Genomic DNA, 19,867 nt, shown 5'->3' on the forward strand with positions numbered 1-19,867 from the left:
TTGTTATGTATTAAATGTTATGTATTAAAGGATACGTATTACATGTAAATAGTTATGAGGTAAAACCGATCTGGAACACGCGGCAGCTTTTGACAGCTGTCAGAAGCTGCCGAAGGTAATGCGCAGGCGCGACGGCTTGACAGCTCTCAGCTGTCAGAGCGCAGGTAAACAGCGCAGGCGCGGCTAACATTGACAGCTCCGGGCTGTCAGAGCTAGCCGCCGCCAATTGGCTCGGATTGGTCGCCAGCCTGCCAGCTGGGGTATAAAAGTAGGTGCTGTAAATCTGTCTGTGCCTGGTTCCTCACCAATAAAGGTTGTCAACTTGAGCCAGCTGTCTCACGTGATCCTTACCAGAAGACACCAGATATTTCTGCCTAATCCTGCCCTCACCCTCTGAGATTTGAAAGTATAATTTGACTCATTTTTATAGTGTCTGAAAGAAGCAAAATTAGAAATGGGATTACTTTAGAATGATGATAAACAGTTAGGCAAAGTGAAAAAGGGCCCTTACCGTTTGCTTGACTAGTAAGGTCTAATTACGGATGTTATTAATTTCGGACACTGAATTATCTTGTGTAGAACTGTTTTGGGTAGTATTACTTCTCTGATGGATGAGTGTATATAGAGCTAGAGGTCTGGGAGAAGGGTACAAACAATCAATTAGTCTTTTAGATATTGGCAGTTGTTTCTAAGGGAAATATGGCTCCAGTTGATATTTGCTGTGGGAAAGGCCTTTTGAAGATTGAGGAATAGAGTCTTTTCATGCTGCTTCCTGAAAAATGGATTATAATGTTTATAACATGACTATAATGTCAACATGATTATAATGTCCAGTGGCTCTTAAGTTTATACTACCTTAAGGGAAAGAATATAAATACCCAAAGGCCTATTCTGAATATTTATATGTAGCGGTAGAAGTAATAAGCCCATGCAAACTGGCCCAGCTTTGCCCTCCAAAAGTAACATGATAAATGAGCCAGCTTGGCAGTTGGTATAAGAACTTTGATGTTTTCAGTATGGCACCCACAATTTATATAAGCAAAAAAGATAAATCTCTTTCCCTCAGAGCATTATTTGATTAATTTAAATTTTGTGTTGCACTTTTTTCTTATAGTTATACTTAAATCTAAATAGTTAAGTACAAACTGCTCTAAGTTTCTGATTTAGTCTTTCATCAATTCCCTTTACTCGTATCTAATCCTTGCTGGCTATAAATGAAGTTTCAGTGGATGTACATGGTTGCATTAGTTCAGTGCATTTAAATCATTATAAGTAAGGAAATTATAAACAAAACTGGTTATTATTGAATATTGCTGTCATTTACAATGCTGAGTCTTATAAGATTGCAGTGAAAACTTCAGTAATGGGGTGAATTTCCATGACTAATGAAAATAACTTTTTCTGCACTAATAAAGGGAGAATCATTTTCCTGTATGTGGGGACAAGATTCATCTATATTTTCACTTACTAAGTACTAAATAAATTCAACAACATCCAAGCTTCATTTGAATCATACTTTAGATTAGAATTCCCCAAACTTTCCAGCTTTGTGGGCTGGTGGAGGGCGGAGAGGGAATGGTACTGCGTGAGCAGTGGGCTAATGTGCGTGCACGTAACTCCATTTGCACAAGCGGTGGGCATGGGCATCCACCACTCTCACAAATGGAGCTGCGCATGCGCTTCCCCACCACTTGTGCATATGGAGCTGTGCGCATACTCACCCGCCGTTACTGTGGCCTGGTTCCGAACGGGCTACAGCCCATTGCTGTGTCGCCCCCAGGGGTTGGGGACCCCTGCTTTAGACAACTTCCCCCAATTCCATATCTCAGTTATAATGCAGAATCGAAATGTAACAAAACAGTACCCTCCTTTTACATCCATTTCATTCAGAAACTGTTTTCGCTGGTTGCTCCAGTGTTCCCACTTGAGAAAGTAATAGCTGCAAGTGGAGGCTATCAAAAAACAAACAAACCCACACACAGTTTGAGCTTTAGCCAAATAGTTCTTCCCTCTCATTTGTTGGACTACAAAGCAATTACCTTATATGCAAGCTGGAAACTTACAGAAATTAAAGTCCAATATATCCGTGACATTCCAAAGATAGACCATATTATGATGGTGATCCTACAAATGGTTAGTTTGGGATTCAATCATCTCTGACAATAGATTTGAAAGGCTAACTTTGAGTTAGGTGGGTGATGGGTTAGGCTCTTCAGGAAGCAACTGTTCTTTGATAAAGCAGTGTGTTTGTGTCTCTCTGAATATCAGCAAATCACATGGAAGTGTCTTGACAATGTATCTTATACATTAATTTACCTAAAATGAAGAAGACTCCTAATTGTCAAACAAAGCAAATGTTTGTTTATACATTTAAAAAAACATACCTGTTATAAAATTCTTTCTGTACTGCTTTTCTGTACTTTTATTGTGTTTTTTCCCCAATAGACTATATACATTGATGTCAGTGAAAACAACTATAGCTCCAGAGCAGAGAATATCAGTTTAAGAACAGGGGAAGAAAGGGAGAAAGAGACAGGACAGGAAAGGCCAAGTTCCAAGATCTTTGGAGATCCTTTCAGACAAAATGGGGATCCTTTTGGACAAAATGATGGTATATCCTTATTTCAGAATAAGTGAAGCAGGAGCATAAATGTAAAAGAGCAAAGCAAAAAAAAAGTCCTCAGCGTGTAACTGCTGATTGTACTGCTTGTCTAATGTTGGTTGGGGTTTGCAATGTGTTAAGGTAGATAAATGTTTGTTTATCTAAGGTTCAAGTGTTTTAAAATGGTACAAAGTTTTCCAACACATAATCTTATCCATGTCTGCTGAAAAGTAAGTCCTAGTTGTTTTCAATGGAACTTGATCCCAGATAAATTATATGTAAGACTTCATTCTATGATTACACTTGAATAATATGTCTCTATTGATAAGCAATGACAAGTAATTAGTAGTTACATGAAGTAGTTTGCATCTCATGTATTCAAACTGTTCTGTAGTTATTTTTATGGAATTGTGCAGTATTGAATTTTAAAATTCATACATTTGGAGTCTAACTTGTTTTATTTGAGTGATGGCTTATCTATCACTTTAGTACTTTTAATCCAAACAACTAATTGGATTCCCGTTATTGATATATTTGATATTTATCTGTTTCATAACAGAAAGAAGGTTAAGAAGTGACATGAGGAAGATAACTTTTAAGTCAAATATGGGATATATAGGGTTTTGTGCGCTATCATTTTTAATTACAATCGTAACTTATTTTAAACCAATCTTTTTCATAATATCTTCAATTAAGAATACAAAACTCCTCTCCTGTACATTTTATGGAGATTTTTATAAAAAAATAATAATAAATTTTACCCTGCTAAAATATATCTAATTGCTAATCTGGAGTAGCAACACTTGAAGTAAACTGCCATTTCTGTGATTATCTCTGAATACCATGGCTGATTTTCTGATCTGCAGTTCTATCTTCTGACTAAGAATATTCTTAGGAATTAAGATGATTCATTATTAGGGTTGGTTGCATAATCAGCGAGATGCTTAGACTGGATTTGGCATTTTTATCCACCTTTTGAGTCCTTCCCAGGGACCTGGGATGGCAAATGTTGCTGTTAGATGGTGTCAAAGTAATCATTGCAGGATGTAAACTGTTCCATATAAAGTTGCCTTTTGCAATTGACTAATGGTGATTTTGTCAATGCCGATGAGGTTCAAATAGTGCTCTTGATGTTTTGGGATTGCATCCAAGGTGCCTAATAATTATGGCTTTTTTTGTCATAGTCATTCTATTTGCCATAGGTCCTTATATTTTACAATCTTCTCTAGTTCTTTCTGTTGTATTCTACTGTCTCCAGGTATTGCCACTCTACCATTATCTTTCTTATTGACAAGACTAGCAAAAATGTTTAAAAACATGTCAGATAGATGTTGGAAATGCAAACATAAGCCAGGCACTTATTACATGTGGACATGTGCCAAAGCAAAGAGTTATTGGAAAAAGGTACATGCTTGGCTAGAAAAGATGTTGGGAGAATACATAGATTTTAAACTAGAACTTCTTTTATTAGGTATAATGCCAGAAAAGACTGATAAACAAAGCATATATTTGACTTTGCATGTTACAACAGTGGCAAGAATTATATTTGTGCAGTATTGGAAAAATGAGGAAATACCATCAGATGAAGAATAATTAAAAAAAATATTAGAATGCACGGAGATGGACTGACTTTGAGGCTGAAAGAAAAAGAAGAAACGAAATATTATCAAACTTGGGACTTATTTTATCGATGGCTAGAGGAAAGAATAAAGGATTCGGAACTAAATAGGTATTAGTCATATTGACCATGGTTAAATCTGGGGTGTTATGTGACAGATGCTTGTCTGTTTGAATTGTACATAAATTCCAAGAGCACTTTATCTTCTTCATTTTCAATTACTTCATCTATTTTGTGGTTCTACTACTGTAATGTTTGCTTGCAGGTAAATGGTATTTCTTGCAGATATTCCAGAACACCATTGATACTACTTTGTCATACCATTGTTGTAATCAGTTTGTGCAAATCTTCTTGCAGCAGCTAATTAGGTGGTCCATTGTTTCTTCAGCTTCTTTGCAAAGATTGCAATTGCTGCCTGTTGCTTTCTTCCCAATTCTGGATTTGTATGCGTTTGTTCTTAAAGGTTGATTTTGTGCACACAGAATTAGTCCCTCTGATAGTTTCTACAACTTTCCTCCTCTTAGCCACTCCTAAGACTTGTTTTACCTGCTTTTTTCCCCCCCAATGTTCTGGCCATGTAATACTTTGCCTTGCCATGTCTCTTTTCTATTTTTCATTTGGCCTTTCTTGCAGACCAGTTTGGTCTCTCCAGCACTTAGTAAGCTTTCCTGGTATACTGTACTAGCTTCTGTGCATCTTCTTCACTACCCTTCAGATTGCTTTCCAATGCCCTTTTCTCTTTTTCAACTGTCTGTTGTACTCGCAACATGTCATGCCCACCTATTTTCCTTGGCAAGTAGATTCTGTCGACATTGCTGCATTGATGAAGTGCATCATCATTCATTGTCATTGTTTTTCTGGCATTCTTATCCAGGGTTTTAAATTCTGCTTGAGTTCAGTCCATTATTCCAGCCATTTATCTAATGACTGGAATTCCCTCATGCTTCATTGTGCAAGACATCTATTTGCTTTGGGTCTCTTGTTTGTTTTTGAGGTCTACGTCTCTGATGGATTGTAGTCTTCTTCCACTTTTCCCCTCCCCAATTCTACAGGTAATCCTTGATTTATAAACACAGTTCGGGGTCAGATTTCTGCTTGTAACTAGTTACAGTCATAAGTTGAGGTACCCACATGACTGAACCAAATTTTATGACATTTTTGTGCTGGTTGTTAAGTGAACCACCACAGTTGTTGGTAACATAACTCAGTGTTATACAGTGGTGAAGGATGCTTCACATTTGTAGTGATGTTACATTCACAATCGGCTAAGCCATGCTCTGGATTAATTTTTCTTCTTTGAAATGACTCACAGAGGTAGAATAAATATTTGAGGAAGGATGTGAATGAGACATGTAAAAGACCTGATTCACATGGAACACATTGCAATGTATAAAGAAGGGGGCAAAATGCCCAATCTAAGGACCAGCTCACATTTACCAAAGAATTTCATATGATCCACTCAGCTATTTTTGAGGGTGTTTTTGCATAACAACTACTTTCGGATGAAAGTACAGAGAAAATAGTTGGCAGTAACTCTTGGAAGCAGTTTTTGCAGGAACTGCCATATTTCTGCCAGCGTCTAAAAAATAGATGAAGATAAAGGAATATGCCAGCAAATTTTGTAAACAGAGTTTAGCTACATAATAGATGATAAATATTTAAACTATCCATTATAATGATTATACTGAGTGACAGGTTGTTATGGGCATGTATCCAGAACCCTGCACGGTTAGGGCAGGATGCTTATGGAAATTGGTGACAATGGATTTCCTGGTTGTTTTTGGCACTTTTAAAGATTCATTCCAAAGAAAATTGTGTAAGATGAGTCATTGTCAGAACAGAGAAAAACAAGATTTGGGTAAGATTTATTGAAGAGATATTCTTAACTGTTAAATGTTTCTTATTTATCTGTTCTTGATTAGCTTCTTTTTCATCTTCCTTTATTCTTACTCCTTTAGAGTTAAATAACTTCCCCCCTTTTTAGCTGGCTTACATTCTGTCACTAGAAAAGACTGTCAAGCAATGTGTCTCCCAATTCTTAGAAAAGAATGGTTCTCTATTATTCTAACTAATCCCAACTAGAGGATGGAATGAATGGGTGTTTTTTTTTAAATTAGATATGCCACATTTGAGAGGATTGACTAATATCTTAGAGGACAAAGCTGCAATTTTAAATGACTTCAGTACTTGAGTAATAGGCCAGATTCAGCAAGATGGTGTTAGGTAGGGATGAATATAAGATATAGTGCATTTGGATAGGGACAGTCAAATTTATAGGCACATGATTGCAAAATTGGCTTGATTGCTTATTAGAAATGTACTTTTTTGCGTTTTTGGTTTTTTTCTGCTTTTTTTAGGCCCTCCTTTTGTTTTATTCTGGAAAGTTTTGCTGGAAAGGAATTCTTAAATCCCCAAGTTGAAATATTAGAGAGGACTTAATAACTGTAGCTTCTGTCCTCTCTAATAGGAAGAAAGAGGCAGAAATAATGGTCTTGAATCTCAGAACAGATGATGTTGTAGGCCTGCTAATCCTTCCCATGTTCCTAACAGTGAAGAGCTTTCTCTACCCCATCTAATGCCAGACTCAGCATCCTTTATGGTGCTGAATTTTCAGTCCTATCTGGAAGCTGGGAAACTCACTATTTCCTTACCGAACATCACTGACCAGGTATGATATTTCAGAGCCTGCTCTGATGGAAGCCCCCTAGATCAGCTCTCCAGCTTGTAGGCTTTATTCTGAAGCATAGAAAGTACTATTTGGTTCTGTTTCCTTACCATGGGTAATTCTCAAGCTCAACAACCCAAAACATAGTGTATTGCCAAGAACATTTACCATTTGCTTCCTTCAGTATACTCTGCTTACAACCAGGATATACGGTAAGCAGGATTATGTGTCATCATGTTGGTGTTGATTCTTAGTTAACCACATAGATCAGGGGTGTCAAACTGCTGGCCCACAGGCCGGACACATCATCCGGAAGCCACACCCACCCCATTGCCGGCAATGGTAAAACCGTCCCGATATGTTGCGTGATGTCACGAGTTTGACATGTCTGACAGAAAATCTCCAGGATGATGCGGCCCCAACCTAGTTACACAAGCAGTATAGCATAGATATTTTTCTATGTGGTACATTCTGTCATGTTCCTATTTCTAGGAAACACTGACAATATTTGTTGTTGTTCTGTGTCACTATATATGCAAAGTCCTAGATCCTAGGTGGAATTGGTTTTGATGTCATGTTTTCCATGTGAGTAGCCTAGAACCGTTTGGCATTCCAATAGTGAGGCCTTTTCAACTACAGTAGTTAATAAAACTGGTAGATCCTCCTCTGTATGAAAATCAGACAATTCTAGAACATTAAAACTGGGTATTGAAACAGAGCAATTAAACTGATTTAGGAGGACCTTAGATGAATTAAATTATTTTCATTTTTTTAAAATGGAGACACAAAATTTCCTCCATCTCATGGTATAATAATATAAAGAATTTATTAATCACTTAAGGCAGGGGTTCCCAACTGGGGGTGCGAGACGATATTCCAAGGGGTGTGAAAACTTGGGTTTTCAAAATTATAGTGTATGTGTATAATTTGTTGCCATTATTTCAAACTTTTTTAAGGGGTGCAAGAATATATCAGAAGCGTTCTAGGAGTGCAGGGTATAGAAAAAGTTGGGCACCGCTGACTTAAGGTTTAAACAAAAATTAGGTCCATAGTAATTTTTTCTGAAAGTGTCCGTATATGCACAATGAAGTATGTATTTTCTAAAATTATAGTGCTTAAATTATGTTACCTTTATTATAGTATTTCCAGAGAATTTCTCAGCACATAAACAATCTGTACCTTAAAACCTTTGTTTGTGATCATAACTGTTATATCTTTTTTGGAACTTGTCAGGGTTTGAGCCACCTAATTCTTTTTTTTTTTGTATTACAGTTTGAAACTTTGTTTATTTATTTATTTATTTAATTAATTAATTTGTATACCGCCCTTCTCCCGAAGGACTCAGGGCGGTGAACAGGGCAATACATAATAAAAAACAAGATACAAAAATTAAAAAGTAATTAAACAGCAATGCCCATAATAAATTAATACAGATTAAAAGGTTAAGATCAATTTATAAAACCCGACCCCATCCCATGTTGTCTAATGCAAAGCATCAGTCCTAAGCATCACCTCTCTTTTCTCACATGATCTCTGAATTCAACTTATATCTCAGAAACTTTCTTAGAAATAAAATGGCACATATTTGCAAGTCTCGTTTGTAAGGGTGCCAAACTACTTAAAGAGAGGAAAGATAGCAAAGCATATCTTAGCCCACCTAGGCTGAGAAATCCTGTTTCCCCCCCCCTTTAGACTAACATATATTGTATTTATTGTACTTGTATAGATAATTTAAATTCTGATTATTTCTTAATCTTGTTTCTTGACTCCATGAATCATCCTACTTCTTCCTCTTAATTATTTTCTCTTTTCCCCATTGTTTCCTTTTCAGGTGACCAACCGTGACGTAAAACAATTCTGCAACCATTCTAAAGTGCCATTATGACAGGCAATACTCCCCAAGACAGGTACAGTAATTCTATAGGGAGATGGTGTTGTTTCTGTCATGAACAAGTGCACACATGTCATGTCATACTGTTTGCTAAACGCTAAGTCAGATGTCAGTAAATTGCAGTCTTGGGCATCTGTCGGTATCCTATTGTTCTGACAAGGATCATTTTTGGTATCTGCTATGGGCAACCCATTAGAATATTTTTTTTCCTAACATTGGATAGAACTACACATTTAAACCTTACTGCAACTTAGCAAATATCTGACAATCAGGGGGAAAAAAATTTTACCTTGTCATTCTGGTGCTAGACCTTTTTTCAAGAAATACATATGAGTTCTCCTTTCTTGTTAATTGTTTTTATTTGAGGCTTTTATGAACTTGCATAGCCCTTCTACGTATTTCCAGTTTCTTTGTGTGGTTTATTCTGTTATTGTGAAATTTTTTAGTTGAGGGCATTTGTTTAATAGCTTAAACAATATTTTAAGATTGCTTTTGTCTTTACGTGTCTTTATTTTTAATTTATGTTTTACACTGTTCAGGGATATGTAAGATTATTTTTAAATGTTACACATAGGCATTGTAGAGTTCCTGGTGCTCTCTGAGCTTGGTGATATGCAGATGTTTCATTGCCCAGTTAGAGAAAATCATCATTATGGGTGATGATGATGTTACCTATGTGTCTAATGAAACATCTGCGAGCAAACAGCTAAGCTCAGAGAGCATCAAGACCTCAACAGTTCAACAGTGAGGTATATGTATTCCCTTCTATTGGAGACAGACATGGATCCTCACCTCACTTTGTCATTTTTAGTGTTCATTAATCAACCTTGTTTCTTATAGATATAAGGCTGTTTGGCTCATCTTTTTCATACTTGGTCTTGGGACACTCTTGCCATGGAACTTTTTCATGACAGCTTCAGTGGTAAGTTAAGGACGTACGTGCATAATTTGTACCAGATTCCAGACCAAGGAATTGCCCATATCACTGATTCTCAGATTGTATGGTTCCACTAAGATTATATTAAAAGATGCAAAACCTTACATTGATTGTTGTTGAAAACACAGTACAGGTAGTCCTTGACTTACAGCCATTCGTTTAATGACCATTTGAAATTTAAATGGCACTGGAAAAAGATTTCTTGTGACTGTTTTTCACATTTATGACCGTTGCAGCATCTCCATGGTCATATGATCCAAATCCAGATGCTTGGCAACTGGTTTGTATTTATGATGGTTGCAGTGTCCTGGAATCGTGTGATTATCTTTTGCAAACTTCTGACAAGCAATGGGGAAGCCAGTTTCACTTAACAACTGCAGCGATTCGCTTAACAATTGTGGCAAGAAAGGACATAAAATAGGGCAAAACTCACTTAACAACTGTCTTGCTTAGCAACAGAAATTTTGGGCTCAGTTGTGTTTGTAAGTCAAGGACTACCTGTAATCCTTTTCATTTTAATGGGAGTTCAGTGCAGTTAACCTACTCTCTGTTACTCTATTCAATTTATGTAACTGATCATTTTTAGCCCATTTTCTATTTTCATAAAGATTAAAAGTACTGGAGAAATGTGACTGTTTTATATACTTGCACACGAAAGGCAGAATTCTTCTGTGTGAATTACTTAGGAAATAAGAGAAAAGTGCTAGATGTTGGAATCGATTTTCTTCATTGGTTTGTCTGACCAATTCTTTATTTGTTTTCTGTAGTACTTTACCAACCGCCTCAACATATCGTCTGATTCCTATGCTAATGTGAGTGTCACAGGAAAAGAGGTAGTTTCTCCCAAACATTTGCAGTCACTAATCAACCAAGTGAATTCAAGGGGGATGTTTGTGAATTGTGTGAAGCAGCTGTGCTTGATCTTGAATTCCTCCGTTAGGGCAGGTAATTGGAATGGGTCAGTGGTTCCAAGCCATACACTTTGGTAGTTGCAAGGTGGACTAGGCTTTCAAACAGTATATGTATCTAGCATTGTATAACTATTGAGAAGGGGAGGTTTGGTTCCTTATTTTTTTGCCCATACTGTATATGATGAGTTATCTCTTCCTGAGGTAACTCATTGTTCTGGAATTTTCTGCTGCTACTCTACCACACTGCATTTGAGAAACGGAAGAATTCCAGATGTACTACCACTGTCCAGCTACAGAAAAACATGCCAAAGTGCAACACTACTGTGTCAAAAAAGTTGCTTACTTGTATCTATCTCCCAAAGGTGCTTTTTCAAGAGGCAACTGCATTTTCTTGTTTTTCTTTGAAGACATTTTGTTTCTCATCCTAGAAGCTTCTTCAGCTCTGACTGGATGGTGGGGAATGGAAGGATTTATATTCCTTTCAGACAGCGGGGTATTTGCATTCTTTTAGAGAATCGTCGAAGCCATTTGGAGGAAACAACCATTTCATAAACACATGGCACAACATAGGAGAACAAACCCATCAGTACAAGATTCAGTATCTGCATTTAAAAGACAAAGGCTATAGTTTTGAAGACAGTAACATCCACATTTTGGACACAGAGGACTGCTGGTTTGAAAGAGGGGTCAAAGAGGCTATCTATGTCAAAATTGAACACCCCTCCCTCAACAGAGGAGGAGGGATACAATCTGCAGTCTACAACACAGTCCTTTCAGCAATTCCAAGAAGGCTCCACACCCATTTGCATTACTCAGGTTACCCTGACAACACATATAAACCTCCAGGTGACCTCAACGACTCTCTAAAAGTATACAAATGATCAGCTGTCTGAAAGGAGTATAAATCCTTCCATTCCCCACTATCCAGTCAGAGCTGAAGAAGCTTCTTGGATGAGAAGCAAAATGTCTTCAAAGAAAAACAAGGAAGTCCAGTTGACTCCTGAAAAAACATCTTTGGGACAACCATGACCTGAATGACTGAGAATCTCCGTGGACATACTTCTCTCTATGAGGCTGAGGAAAAGGAGAGTCAGTAAATATACATAAAACTGTTCTGAACATAACAGAAAAATATTCCATTAACTTTTAACTAGGAACAAAGTGTGCCAGAAGATTCTTGGAAAACATTCCAAAATGTTCGGAAAGATTCCATTGTGGCATAAAGTAAAAGCAAAAAAAAAATTGGTTTTTTTCTAAATGTTGTAGTTCCTTTTGTTCATGAGATAGGTGCAAGTATCTTTCTTTAGTTTAGTTTGCCACAGTGTGTAATAAGTTTTATTATTTATTTATATCACAGTGCGATATAAATTTTAAAATAATAGTTGTTAAATTAAATTGTCAGTAAAAAAAGTTTGAAAAGGATATATTGCGGTATCTGGAGAATACAAGAGAAATAAATGGCAGAAATCAAAGAAGAAAAAGAAGTACAATGTGGCAAAAGAAGGCAAATATAGTACCAATAGGTAGGTGCCTTGGGTGCAATCCCTAAACATCTGGAGCACTACTTGAACACCATCAGCATTGACAAAATTACCAATAGTCAATTTGCAAAAGGTAGCTTTACTTGGAACAACTTACCTCTTGCAACCATACTGCCTACAGCATCTCCATTTCTTAGTTCCTTGGGAAGGGCTCAATAGATAGATAGAAATGCCACATCTAATCTAATTGGCTAACTATGAGACCAATCATCATAATAATGATAATACCCCTTTCTAATCACTTGCAGGACTCTTACAATCATTCTAATGTGAATGTCACGGGGAAGAAGGAAGTTTCTCACTCAAACCTGGCATCCATATTTAATAATGTGATGACATTGTGTGCCATGTTGCCTCTACTCATCTTCACCTGCCTTAACTCTTTTATCCACCAGAGGTATGATTTTTATAGATTTTCCAAAATGAAAATTTTAGACTTCAATTCCTTTGATTTCCAGCATATTGGCAGCATTCAGACTAGGTCATTTTGAGCTTCTCAGTGGGAAAAGAACTTTATTTTTTTGTTCTGCAAAGATTTGATCAGTTTTTGATATTTATGATGCTATCCAAGCATTTTAATTATTTCCATATAGTGATCCAGAACAGTTTTAGGAGCATAGTACCTAAAAGCAAAAATAAATTGTTTCATTTTGATGTATTGTCTTTAGGTTTTTGAAGTACATAATTATTTCAGTTTTACTACATGTTGCTTTTGTTTTATGCAGATGGAAGCAACTGCTTATATCATTACTGAACCATAATGCAACAGATAATTTATACATACATAAAATCTCTTCGTTTATGTTCACAAATTCAACATGGTCAGTCTAGATAGCTTCCCAACCTGAATGTTTCTAGTTGTTTGAACTTTAACTCCTTGAAGCAGGATCTCTGTTGAACATTCTGAGAAATGAAGACCACCCATTTGAAGAATGCACAGGTTGGGAAAAACTATTTCAGATTGTGATTACACATCTAAAAACAGATTATCCATTGGTTAAAGTTTTATCTCAATAGAACGAATTGGATTTTATTACGATTTTAGAAAGTCAAGGGGTTTTTTATCTTTATCTTTTCCCATTTATTAGGATCCCTCAGCAAATACGGATCATATCTAGTTTGGCTGCCATCTTCTTGGTCTTCATGGTAACAGCAATCCTAGTCAAGGTCCCAATGGAGCCTTTGCCTTTTTTCATCGTTACCATGGTCAAGATAGTCCTCATCAATTGTAAGTGAAGTTCTGTTGTGTGTATATATGTTGTGTGTGTGCGCGCACACACACACATTTATGAATTATCAAAGGGAACACACTTTTTCCATTCTTACAGTATAGGTATACATATATAGATAAACACATTCTGTCTCTGTTGTGCAGTATTTCACCCTTGCCTGTGTTTGAGAAGCTAAACAGTTTTTAGCATTGAGCACTTTGTCAGGATGTTGAAGTGGGTAGAATTCTTGCAAATCCAATTTTTGCCAGTGGGAGAATGTGCAAGAGCAGATAGAAACATTTCCCATCCATGCTCAATATAATGTGCAAGCTATAGTGATGTAAGCCAGAGGTCTCCAACTTTTCTCAGTTGGCGGACCGGAGGGAAAGGGAGGGGAAAACATTTTACACGTGTGCATGTGCGCGCACACACACACACACACAAATGGGGCCAAGAGCACAAGCAACACAAACAGGGCAGTGTTAGCGCCTGCGTGACACTTGCTACCACCATCCCATTTTTGCTGCACAGGAGCCAGCTCCTTGTTTTTGCACCGTACCTGGTTTTAGCACCGTATGGTGCCCCATTTGCATAGCTGAAGCACCCTGTTTTCACGGTGCTAGCATGACTGGGGGGTGAGTGGGCGCACACATGCATGCACTGGCCAACCTGTCCTGCGGCCCGTTGGCCAGCAAGCCAGAGCCCGGTAGTGTGCCGCGGACCGCAGCTTGGGGATCCCTGATGTAAGGTACATCCTGCCCTTCAGCTTTGGGCTCATTTTATAGTGCTTACTTTTTGTGGATAAGATCTATTTACAATTACCTTTTAAATATATTTTTTTCTTCTTTTTTGACAGCCTTTGGGGCCATTCTCCAAGGCAGCATTTTTGGATTGGCAGGGCTCCTTCCTGCCAGTTACACAGCTCCTATTATGAGTGGGCAGGGCCTCGCAGGGACATTCACGTCAGTAGCAATGATCTGTACTATTGCCAGTGAGTATTACGTATTGCTTGTTTTGGTTTATGCTACACCTTTCAGCCTATAAAGCAGTCAAGGCCGGGCATTCATTCTCTCTCTCTGTATTATTGATGTACAGCTGTACATCACTTACAGGCATCCTTCGATATTTCAGAGAGGAAGAGGTTTGCTCAGAAGCCACCCATCACCAAAGATTTACCACTTTTCTCTAAATCTTTTGCAGGTGGTTCCAAACTAGAAGAAAGTGCCTTTGGTTACTTCATCACTGCCTGTGTTGTGATCATGATAGCAATTGGCTCCTATATCATGTTGCCTCGTCTGGTAAATATGTTTTTTCTGGAAATAGCCTTGAGTACGCTGAGGTAGTGGGCAAGTGAGGGAGCCTCCTGACATGCAAGCACCCTTGTGCAAAGAAAGCTGGGCTCTTCATTCAGTCCTCAATGATAGGTATGAATAAGTCAGAAGATGCCCAGCTTGTTTCAGAAGAGTTCCCATTGTCCAGCCACAAGCAGTTTTTTTTTGACCCCTGTTTCATTTTCATTCTACACCACCTGCATAGTATCTTAATATTTCCCCAGGATTTTTTCTGCTTTTATTCGATGAAGAGTAAGAGAGAATATGCAACTTCTGTGACTCGGGCTGAGATGGAAACAAAAGTTGATCTCATCAAGAAAGGTAAAAACTAGAGTATGGAAAGAAGGGAAATGTATTCATGTCCATGAATGCGGGATGAAAAATGGTATATCAGATATTCCCAGGTTACAAATAATGTTGCAACCAATGTTAAGGGATGCTGGAAACCACAAATCAGGCATATATCAAAGCTTAAAAGTAACTCTTAAATCTCTTAATTTAATACATGTGGGGTCATCATCAGAACCAAAAAGGCAATTAAAAAAGCATAGCCTGTTTTTATTGTCTTCTAATTTCTTCTCAAGTTAGCAAGTTACAAGAAAACCGATGGTCATCGTCACATATTGATGGCCTAGCATGAGATTTCTTATACAATTTTCTAGTGGTAATAGTTTCATCTAAGGCTCTCCAGAATAACCAGCGGTCAGCACACACTGAGCAATTTTTTATTTTCTAGCCTTTGCTATTGTCTTTCAAAGATTGTATGTGAGAAGAGATGTACCGATCTTTAAATACCCACCAGACTAGACGGCCAGTGATTAAAAAAATGAACTCTTGTTTATTTAGGCAATCTCTCAAAAACACATTTTTAGAAAAACAATTTACTGAAATGCCATAATGGGTTTTACAACCTGTCTGTTCTCATTAAATTTCCCTCATATTCTCCAATGAACCAAATGTTTCATTCTGATTTCTGCTGTCAACAATTCTAAACATTTTTTTTCATATGCATTTATATACAAAACAGCAAGGACTAAAATGTAACAGGCAACAGTGACTAAAAAAGTTCCATGCAGATAAAACCACTTTAAAATAGCAATTAGAAGCATTTAAGAAACCTCTGCACAGAAAACATCTTGGCCTTTCACCAAATTGATTCCTGGCCAGCATCTCTGGAAAGAACATTTCACGACTGAGGACTATTCAAAGTCATTTGGACGCAGGCAGGAATAGAGGTTAGGAGGCTCTTCTTCAGATACTGTGGCCCTGAATTATGAAGCTTTAAAGCATAAAATTAACATTTTAAATTGGGTACAGTACTGGAATGGGGCCAGGGGAAAAGGAATAGTACTGGTTCAGTAATAATGTGCAGACCTAGTTTCTGCAAAATATATGTATTAAAAGTTCATTTTGTCAAATTTGTCCTTTTCATCTGTCTACAGATGTGGTTAATGGTGTTGAACAAAACTACTCTGTGAATGGAGATTCCCTTCCCGCCAGACACACATCTTCAGTCCTTGGCATCTTTAAAATGGTAATTGGCCTGTGGATTGGGCCTAGGTGTGGGGGTTTTTTCCCCCCACACCCTAATATTCTGTTTCTTTGTTTGTTTAAAATTGTCATCTGGAATTCTATGTTTGTATTTGCCTTTGCAAATACAATCATAGGGAGCGTGATGGCTCAGTGGTTAAAGATGCTGAGCTTGTCAGCTGGAAAACTGACAGCCCAGCTTCAAGACCCGAGCACTGCACAACAGGGTGAGCTCTCATTCCTGCCTCAGTTTCTGCCCACGTAGCAGTCTGAAAGCATGCAAATGTGAGTAGATTAATAGGTACCACAGCATTCCATGAGCCTCTGGCATAAAGCCATGCTGGCCACATTACCATGGAAAATGTCTTCAGACAATGCTGGTTCCCTTGGTTAAGAAATGGAGATGAGCATTATATTATATTATGTTTATTAAATTTTTATACCGGCCTTCTCCCGAAGGACTCAGGGCGGTGTACAGGGCAATAAATATTAAAAAATAAAGTACAAAAGTTAAAAAACAATTACATAATTTATGCCCGATATATACAATAGTTAAAACCATATTAAAAACCCAACCTCAAACCCATCAGACCAGGCCGGACTGCTCAAATAAATAGGTTTTTAGATCCCGCCGGAAGGAGCGAAGGTCGGGGGCCATCCGGAGCTCAACTGGCAAGCGGTTCCACAGGTCTGCCGCACCCACAGAGAACGCCCTCCCCCTGGGGGCCACCAGTCGACATTCTCTGATCGGAGGCACCCTGAGGAGGCCCTCTCTGTGGGAGCGCACTGGATGGAGGGAGGTTGACGCCGGCAGCAGGTGCTGCCGTAGGTAATTGCGCCCTAGAGTCCAACATGACTGGTTAGGGAAACCTTTACCTTTACCTATTTGCCTTTGCATATATGTTCTCTTTTCTAGATATGGGTTATGGCGGTTTCTGTCTGCTTAGTTTTTACTGTTACAATTGGAGTCTTCCCAACTATCACTATTGCAGTAAAGCCAACTATTGGACAAAATACTCTTTGGGGTAAGCTAAACTTGGTTCTTAGAAGTGATTAAGATGCACAATGATAAAACAGTTTGTGAATCTTTTAGAACAGGAATCTTCAAACTTAGCAACTTTAAGACTTGTGGACTTCAACTCAGCTGGCTGAGGAATTCTGGGAATTGAAATCCACAAGTCTTAAAATTGCTACATTTGAAGACCTCTGTTTTAGAACTACTGTATCTGTAATCCTACAATCCTATGACAGTGTAATCTGAACTCCATCTAAATCTCACAAAACAACAAACAAAGCAAGACATTTATGTAACTGCTTCATTTCATTGATGTTTTGAGGTTGAATTCTCACAACATTTCATATCACACCATTTCAGTTGGGTCATGTCAGGATTTTGACTCAATCCATTCCAAAACATGAAATTTCTTCTGCTTCGTCTAGCCATTCTGTTCTAGATGTATTTTGTGTGTTGCTTAAAATTAATGTTGTGCTGCATGGCCCACATTTAAGCTTCAGTTCATGGACAGGCTATCTGATATTTCCTGTACAGTTTGTTAACACAATCCAAAATACATTGTTGGCATCTATCATTGTGATCCATCTAGATCCTGAGGCTGCAAAGTTGGCCCTAACCATGATATTCTCATGGCTTCCTTCGCAGTTGAGATGAAGTACTTCTATTTTCATTTTCTCCAACTGTCATGTTTCTAAATAATGAAAATTCCACTTTCCATCTCATGTGCCCACAGCACATTGTTCCAATAGCCAGCTGACTTATCCAGGTGGTCTTGGTACCTTTCTATGCATGCCACTTTGTTTTAATTTATAGAAGCTATATTAAGTTTCAGATCACATTGTTAGTCACAGAATGGCAAGATTACAGAGATGTGCAGAGTTCACAAAAGGTTTCTCTTGTAAGCCAAACTTCCTCTGGATCAGTTTACAGAAAGTCTCCTGACAGTCTGCTTAGCCTTAACTATTTGCCATCTGCATTTGTAGGAGTCTCACTATGAGTAAAGATGATTAAGTATGGGCATATTTAGACTGGAGAGTGGGAAGACCTGGAAGAGAAGGATAGGGTGTGGGACAAAGTAGTTAGAAAAATACTGAAAACTAAATAAACCCTTTCTATTTAGTTTTCCATATCCAATTAAGACACAGTTTATTTGTTTTCCTGCTTTGGGGGTGTTGCTCTTCCCACATCCATGTACATTTATGTCATTTATTATCCCACAATAGAGTATATAGATACTTTATTGTTCATTTTATTTTATTTTGCACTCTCCAATTCCACATATTTTACAGTGTACTGGTATTTAAATCTAAGGAAGGATTTAATAAAGAATTAAACATCATAATCACTGTATTAAATTAATTGAGCATTGTGATGATGGACCCAAATAGACTAGAGAGGTAATAATAATCCAGACCAGAATTGAAGAAGAATGAGGATTGGTATAAAACTGTTAGGGAAAAAAAATCCATGTTGAGAAACTGTGGATTCACACTTCTTTTTGAAGACAGAGCAGCTTTGAAGATCAGATCAACCTTTCTAAAACAGATCAAACCAAAATTAAAGTTAAAAGGAATTCTTAGACTACTCAGATCTGTATGCAAGGTGCTGTTTTAGTCTCATGTCTATCCTCAGATCCTTCAAGAGACCTAAATTGCAAACTCAGACTTCAGGATTCAGCTGTGTTTACTTAGACAAACCGTGTCGTTATTATTATCTGTTTGAAGAAGATGGAAAAGAGGAGCTAGCATGTACTATCTGCCTGAGCCTGGCTAAAGTCATCTCGATATTGCCCCGTTGGACATTGCAGCAGACAAGATTTCTAGTCCTGAGACTGACCACACTTCTCTATTACTCTCTCTTCAGTTGACTATTTCAGCCCAGTTGCTTGTTTCCTGGTGTTTAACATCTTTGACTGGGCAGGAAGGAGCCTCACAGCTGTCTGTGTTTGGGTGAGTATAGGGGAACCAGGCTTTATGGTAGCTAGCTAATCCACCCTTCTTAAAGTTCAGATATGTCTTCTGAGCTAGGATCAAGAAAAAGGGTACTTTTGTGAAAAAGAGTTCTGAGAAAAAAAATACAGAAGGATCTGAGGAAGAATAGTATTTTTTGTTCAGTTTTTCCAGAAATGGGGCAGTTCATCTCATAACTATATACATTGAAGAAGGAAAAATATTAAAGACGGTGACCCTGCTGAAGCCATTTCAGATAAGACTGGCTAAGTTATTTAATGCTGCTTATTGCTTATGTATCCGATATAAAGAAAAGAAGACTGATCTGGCAATGGCATTGGAAGTGCCATAAATAAAGATGGTAGAATAGTCTGACCTTACCTTTGAGTAACAGATGCTAGTGGCCGTTATATACTCATACTGCGACATAGCAGCAAAGAAAGTAAGAAGAGGCAGGAGACAGATTTTCAAGTTGCTTACTAGTAAATAATAAAAAAAATCTAAATAATGAACGAATATTATTGGTGTAATTTTTGTACAATAAAGGTGCCACAAAAAGTCAACTGTGGAGAGAAGTCTTAAGCTGACAAATCACCGGGAATCATAAAAAAGGAGCTTAAGATAGGATGAGGGAGAAGGAAAATACTTCAAGCAGGCAATGAAGAA

The 19,867-nt window shown here is 37.8% G+C and overlaps 1 protein-coding gene across 4 annotated transcripts in view; it reads left to right on the plus strand.

Annotated features, from left to right (window-relative positions):
- SLC29A1 (solute carrier family 29 member 1 (Augustine blood group)) overlaps positions 1–19,867 on the plus strand; it is a 74,157-nt gene that overhangs the window by 45,510 nt on the left and 8,780 nt on the right. For 3 of the 4 annotated variants that reach the window (XM_081342179.1, XM_081342180.1, XM_081342181.1), the window contains exons 3-13: positions 8,717–8,792; positions 9,617–9,698; positions 10,481–10,546; positions 12,414–12,562; positions 13,254–13,393; positions 14,233–14,367; positions 14,577–14,674; positions 14,932–15,028; positions 16,150–16,241; positions 17,154–17,262; positions 19,116–19,201. In XM_081342179.1, the coding sequence (XP_081198305.1) occupies positions 8,767–8,792; positions 9,617–9,698; positions 10,481–10,546; positions 12,414–12,562; positions 13,254–13,393; positions 14,233–14,367; positions 14,577–14,674; positions 14,932–15,028; positions 16,150–16,241; positions 17,154–17,262; positions 19,116–19,201 (1,080 nt within the window). In that variant the 5' untranslated portion in view covers positions 8,717–8,766. The remainder of the gene's footprint in view (positions 1–8,716; positions 8,793–9,616; positions 9,699–10,480; positions 10,547–12,413; positions 12,563–13,253; positions 13,394–14,232; positions 14,368–14,576; positions 14,675–14,931; positions 15,029–16,149; positions 16,242–17,153; positions 17,263–19,115; positions 19,202–19,867) is intronic. The other variant, XM_081342182.1, reaches the window with a different exon arrangement.

The sequence above is a fragment of the Vipera berus genome (genome assembly GCF_964194415.1).
Source record: "Vipera berus genome assembly, chromosome: 1".
Taxonomy (NCBI): Eukaryota; Metazoa; Chordata; class Lepidosauria; order Squamata; family Viperidae; genus Vipera; species Vipera berus.